The 6,460-nt window shown below is 51.4% G+C and overlaps 1 protein-coding gene across 1 annotated transcript; it reads left to right on the top strand.

The window, feature by feature from the left end:
• The first annotated feature begins 1,546 nt into the window (after positions 1 to 1,546).
• LOC145797709 (uncharacterized) lies at positions 1,547 to 3,790 on the top strand. The gene is made up of 3 exons (XM_082885119.1): positions 1,547 to 1,601; positions 2,684 to 3,075; positions 3,167 to 3,790. The coding sequence occupies exons 1-3, from the start codon at positions 1,547 to 1,549 to the stop codon at positions 3,788 to 3,790; spliced, it is 1,071 nt and encodes a 356-aa protein (XP_082741245.1).
• Positions 3,791 to 6,460: the final 2,670 nt, after the last annotated feature.

Here is a 6,460-nt window from a genome sequence, read left to right on the forward strand (position 1 = left end):
TATGATATCTATTCCAAATTACGATATTTATGATTTTTTAATATGATTTATTGAGGTGTTAGTTATGATTTATTGTGATATCGGTTATTGTACGGGGAGCAAATATTCCGGCGTGCCCGTATTCCTTTCTTCCGAGCTCCGTCGATGTCCGATCACCTGTGAACAAATAATGGTGAGCTACCCGGCGGTGTGTGGCCGGAAAAACCCTCCGACGGTCAAGTTAGCACACACCTTAGGACGGATAGAGAGAAGGGAGAGAGTGTTTTAGTGTAAGAAATCCTTACAGATGTGTTCGTCCGTATGGGGGGCGCAGACATGCTTATATACCTTCTGTGCCCCATATCCACTCCCTGTCATCTCCTGACACGTGGCTCTGCTATCCCATCTGTCAGCATAAACCATGCCGTTCATCACCTGCTCTCAACTGCCTGCCAGCATAGCTGGAGCTCGGCAGCTGAGCTGCCCTACCTCGGTCATACCATGCTTCATACCTTAAGCGCCTGACCGGATAACAGAATGAAGGACCGGGCTAGGCGGCATCTCGGCAAAGCTTAGCCCGGGCTCCTCCTTTGGTCGGTCTTCTCGCCGGTCAGTCAACTACCTCGGCTGACCGTGCCTTTCCGAGCGCCTGCCTCTCGGTCTGTCTGGTCTCGACAATCCTTGGACCGAGCATCCCGGTCTGACCGGTCACTTCCTGGCCGAGCATCTTCTGCACGGTTCGGGGCAGCATACAGTCCAAACTCTGCCCGGCCCAAGTTCTGGTAGCCCATCTCCGGGTGAACAGTCGATCATCTTGGCCCAATGCTCTGCTGGGCCCTCAACCTGTTCGGTTTATACCTCGGCCCAACGCCGGAGCATAAATCACCCTCTCAATTGCCCCTTAATTCCGTCCGCGGAAGCGTGACTGGGATTATTCACCTCGTCCGAGATAACGTTTCCCCGGTCGTCAAGATGCCAAGACTCGACCGAGCTAGTTGACGTAATCGTCCGCAGATTTGACCGGTTATATTCCTCGGCTGACCTATTCTTATTGAAAGTAGCTCGGTTGGCTCTTCGTCTTTTCAACCCGTCGCTTCAGTCCTGCCAAAGCCATAAATGGGGACACGTGGCGTGCTCCCATTGGTTATCGAGAAGCAACCCGCCGTTCTTGTCAGATTTTAAATTTGGGCGGTCTCTTTCGCCTGTACAAACTCGCCCTCCATCGTTCCATTTTTTCCCTACTGCTGCCTCCATCTCTGTCGACTCTCAAGCCCAAGCTCGACTGCCATCCTCCCATTTTTCGTGTTTGGGAAGAACACCTTCAGCCCTTCACAGGTAAGATACCTAATCTCTCCTATGTTGCTATTTGCTCTTATTTTGCACACATTAGGACCCAAAAACGTAGCTTTTAGGGCTTAGACCATAGAAAACGTCCTAAACCTCCCACTGTTCTTGGTGTTCTTCGTCTTCCTGAAGAACATCGAAGAACTGGGGTGAACCGGGCTCTGGGCCTTCTTTTGATCCGAAAAGTTAGCCAAACCGGGCAAACAACGTGTTTGTTCCAATCATGGCAAAAACCGAGATAACCAAAGGGCTTGGTCGCTTAACCAGGCTAACATCAGGTCTGCTTGGGCGACCGAGCTCCTTAATCAGACAACCGAGGTCGTTTGGCCCCCTTACCGACCGAGCTGAAGTCTAGCTCTCTTAGCGAAACCCCACACTTACACTTACCATCCTTTTCCTGCAGAGTCCAAGGGGACCCCTGTCATTCCTGAACCTCTCAGGACCGAGCTGCAACAATTTATCACCGTGCCCAACCCATCAACCGGGCTATAGTAAGTCGGCCACAAATGGGGAAGTTCCGCTTCCTTGTGGATACTCCGGCCGCGCTAGCCGCTTTCAGAGAGGACTACGGCGTCCCGGCCGACGTCCATCTCGAGCTGGCCGAAGAAGAGACCACGCCTTGGGGTAGGGAGGAATGCCCCTTCACCGTGCTATCCATCGTTGAAGGGGGTCTTCGTTTCCCACTCAACCCTCTCATAACCGAGTTCCTCCGCCGAACCGGGCTGGCACCCACACAGGTGTCCACCAACACATATAGAATAATCAACGGCGTACACGAATTGAACCAACGGCTAGGCACCAACTTAGGCCTAGCCGAGATATTAAGGCAGTACACAATGGGCCACACCGGTGACGGCCTGGCTTACTACTTGAAAATAAGACCGGGCAAGGAAAAAATCGTAACCGGCACCCCGGACAAAGATATGCACGATGATGATTTCTTCTGGGTGTCCGGCAACTACGAAACAGCCGAGGTGCCGGGCTGGTTCATAAGCAAGGACTTCGGTTCTTCATGTAAGCCACTCAAACTTGCTCGGTTAACTTTATTCTTTAGTTTTACTAATCGGTTTCCCTGTTTCTTTTGCAGCTATCCAAGCCTTGCAAGCCAACTACCAATTCCCCAACGTCGAGGCAATTCGGGCCGTGCTTAGGTACCGTCACCGAGACTGCAACGACTTGCTCGGCTACACACCGACTTACAGATATTCTGCTCCGCGCCGGAGTAGAGTAACTGACTTCCTCAGAGCTCCTTCGCCACCTCCAGATCCAACCCTACCAGACGTCCCATTAATCCGGTTAACCGACGAGCAAGAAATGGCCAAAAGATCTCGGATCAAAAACCTTCTAACTGCGACCTCAGCCGAGATACCGAGCGTCACCACCCGTTCCCCGGCTGCCGGTCAATCGAGTGCAGCCGTCGTAGCCCTTGCTTCTCCAGCACCAGCTGCCGTGCAATCCGCCAGAGAAGCGCGCCGGGCTGGAAAAAGACCAAGGGCAGATCCCTCCGCCGAGCTTGTCACCGAGCTGACAACCGAACATCCTGCTGAAACTCTGGCTCCCGTGCCCGCTTGGCGTCCTCAGCTGAAGCACCGGGGGCAGGACATCCCGGCGACTGCATCGATCAAGGCAGACAAAGAACATTTGCTTGCCTTCGATCTCTCCAAAGCGTTTCTCCTACCGGGCGACGTGGTTGGCAGTGACCACGTCCCTGACACCCGGCTGGTAAAATCTTCCGTGAAGTCGATGGCCAGGGTAAGTCGGCGTTCTTTTTAACATTTAACAAGTGTTTGCTCGGTCCTTCTTGCTCGGTCCCCTTTCTGATGTACTTTGCTTCTTTGTGCAGGCCATTCAAAAACAACATTTGGTCTTGGAGCGCATCCACCGGCTTAGGCAGAAAGCCAACGACACTGCCAGCCATGTTGAAAGCCTTCAAGCCGAGCTCGGCCGGGCTAAAGCTTCTCTCGAGATGGCCAACCATGACAATAATAGGCTGCTCGGTCAACTGAATGCAGCCGAGAAAAAACAAACCGAGCTCCAGGCCGAGGTTGACACTTTGAAGAAGGCGAAGAAGAAGGCTTGCCGGGCTGCCAACAATGCGGGTTTCAACGAGGCCGAGATGAATTACAAGAAGCAAGTCTTTGCAACACAAGACATATACTTCAAGGCTGGCTGGAAATCCGCTTGCGAACAGCTCGGCCAGGGCTCTGACACCGACGTTTTTGCCAATCCTCCCAAAGCTTCACTACCGGTCTACCTCGTGCCATATGCAAATGATGTATTCAGTGCGCTTCAAGCGGAGGCCGAGGAGGGGCTTGAAGAAGGGAGTGACGAGACAGATTCGGAGGCTGAAGACGCCGTAGTGGAAGTGCAGCCCGGTCAAGTTGAGTCCGGTGCCCAAGAAGCGAGCCCAACCACCAACCTTGAGACTGCCGAGGATGAATTCACCAATCTATCCCCCCTGATATAGTTTTCTTTTCTTTGCATTTTTGCTTTCAATACTTTAGATGTAACCGGGCTCTGTCCCCACCTCTTGTAATGAATTTCTTTATCAATGAAAAATTTTGAATTTTCGCCAAGTGTTTGCCCGGTAGTAATTAATTCCGTCTTCAGCAAACTATCTCGGTATGACTTATCATTTGAACACTTGGTCGACCGGAGTCCATAACATGGTCGAAGCACTTGAGCATAACAAAACAAATTCATGCACCGAAATACCCATCTCGGTTGTTGCTAAGTTTGGACAAGATACCATGTTGGACAAGACGCCAACTCTTCCAACCGGAGTACTTCATCACGGTTGGGAATCCCAAGTTGGACAGAACAACTACTCTTCCAACCGGAATACACCATCTCGGTTGGGAATTTTAAGTTGGACAAATCACCAACTCTTCCAACCGGAGTACATCATCTCGGTTGGGGATCCTAAGTTGGGCAAAACACCAACTCTTCCAACCGGAATACACCATCTCGGTTGGGAATTTTAAGTTGGACAAATCACCAACTCTTCCAACCGGAGTACATCATCTCGGTTGGGGATCCTAAGTTGGACAAAACACCAACTCTTCCAGCCGGAGTACACCATCTCGGTTGGGAATCCTAAGTTGGACAAAACACCAACTCTTCCAACCGGAGTACACCATCTCGGTTGGGAATCTTAAGTTGGACAAAACACCAACTCTTCCAACCGGAGTACACCATCTCGGTTCTAAACATTAAGACAAGAATCCATGTGCTAAAGCAAAATTACTTCTATAATTTTGACAAAAAGAATTACATTCTGCTTTGCAAGCCAAAAAATTTCCTTATAAAAAGAGGAAAGTAAAGCTTAAAAATAATACAATTTCAAGTTGGCTGCATTCCATGGCCGGGGTATAGCTCTTCCCTCTAGATCCTCCAAATGGTAAGCCCCCTTGCCGGCCAGACCAGTGATCTTGTAGGGTCCTTCCCAATTTGCCCCTAGTTTGCCTTCTCCTGGCACCAGGGTGTTGCCCATAATCTTCCTCAAAACCCAATCCCCAACTTTGAACGGTCTGGGGTGCACTGTCTTGTTATACTTCTTGGAGAGCTCTTGTTGGTAGGCGGCCACATGGATGAGGGTTTTCTCCCGGCGTTCTTCCGCTAAGTCCAGTTCCAAGGCAATAGCCTCGGCATTTAGCGCGGGCTCAAAACTCACGGTTCTGAGGGTGGGCATTTCAACTTCCAAGGGTATGACCGCCTCCATGCCGTAAGCCAAAGCAAATGGAGTTTCCCCGGTTGAACGTCGCGGGGTTGTTCGGTATGCCCAAAGTACACTGGGCAATTCTTCAGCCCACTTTCCCTTGGCCTTTTCCAGCCGTTTCTTCAACCCATCCAGTATAGTCTTGTTTGATGCTTCGGCTTGACCATTGGACTGCGGGTAGGCCGGGGTGGAGTTGTAGAATTCTATCTTCAGATCTTCACAAAATCCTCTGAATAGGCGACCGTCAAACTGGGTGCCGTTGTCAGAGATCAAAATCTTGGGGACACCAAACCGTGTGACAACGTTCTGCCAGACAAATCGCTTCACGTCTTTCTCTTTGATGGTTGCCAAGGGCTCAGCTTCAACCCACTTTGCGAAGTAATCTGTGGCCGCGATGAAGAATTTCCGGTTGCCCGGTGCTGTTGGCAATGGTCCCACTATATCTAGCCCCCACATGGCGAAAGGCCAAGGACTGGTGAGGGGAAGAAGTTCCCTGGCAGGCTGATGGATCTGATGGGCGAATTTCTGGCATTTCTCGCACCTGCGGACATATTTTTGTGCGTCGGCCTGCATGCACGGCCACCAGTACCCCTGCGAAATAGCTCGATAGGCCAAGGACCTGCCCCCGATGTGGCTGCCACAAATGCCTTCATGAATTTCGGACAAGAAGGCCTCCACACTGTTCGGGTGTACGCACTTGAGATACGGACCGGTGAAGGACTTCTTATACAACGCGCCTGATGGAGAGAGCCAAAACCGCTCTGACTTCACCCGTATTTTGTGTGCTTCTTTCTTGTCCGCTGGAAGAGTCCGGTCTCGGAGGAACGAGATCAAGGGGTCCATCCAAGAAGGACCTAGCTCGGCGCAGAGTACATCCGTCTGCCCGGCGTTTTCAATGCTTGGCCGCGGAAGAAAGTCAATCAACAGGGGATTTGGAGATGTGCTATCTATCATGGAAGCGAGGCCGGCGAGTTCATCAGCCCGGCTGTTTTCTTCCCGACCAATCTGCTGGACTCTGATTGCCTCAAACTGCTTGATATGGTCCCTGACCAGAGCTTGGTACTTCGCCATTCTGTCGTCCTTTGCTTCATAAATCCCTGAAACTTGGTTAACCACAAGCTGAGAATCACTATATACCAGAAGCTCGGCAGCCTTCATTTGGATTGCGCTCTTGAGCCCAACAAGAAGCGCCTCGTACTCAGCCTCGTTGTTAGACGCCGGGAAGCCGAGTGTGATAGAATGCTCAATGGTTAGGCCGTCCGGGGATATAAGAATGATACCAAGGCCGGCACCATGACGGTTGGACGCTCCATCAACAAAAAGCTTCCACATGTCCCCTACGAAAAGCTTCCAGCAGTCAGATGGGTCCTGAGAGTTGCGAAGGGCAATGGGATCACAACTGCTCGGCTGTGCGGTGTC

The sequence above is a fragment of the Camellia sinensis genome, chromosome 8 (assembly GCF_055761805.1).
Source record: "Camellia sinensis isolate YWXY chromosome 8, ASM5576180v1, whole genome shotgun sequence".
In the NCBI taxonomy this organism is placed as follows: Eukaryota; Viridiplantae; Streptophyta; class Magnoliopsida; order Ericales; family Theaceae; genus Camellia; species Camellia sinensis.

What these genes read in the sequence shown, in the direction of transcription:
- LOC145797709 (XM_082885119.1), top strand. Translation starts at nt 1,547, where the DNA reads ATGGCAAAAACCGAGATAACCAAAGGGCTTGGTCGCTTAACCAGGCTA. An exon ending in CTTAACCAGGCTAACATCAG is followed by an intron (nt 1,602 to 2,683) that starts GTCTGCTTGGGC and finishes CTGCGACCTCAG; the next exon opens with CCGAGATACCGAGCGTCACC. An exon ending in CCGTGAAGTCGATGGCCAGG is followed by an intron (nt 3,076 to 3,166) that starts GTAAGTCGGCGT and finishes TTCTTTGTGCAG; the next exon opens with GCCATTCAAAAACAACATTT.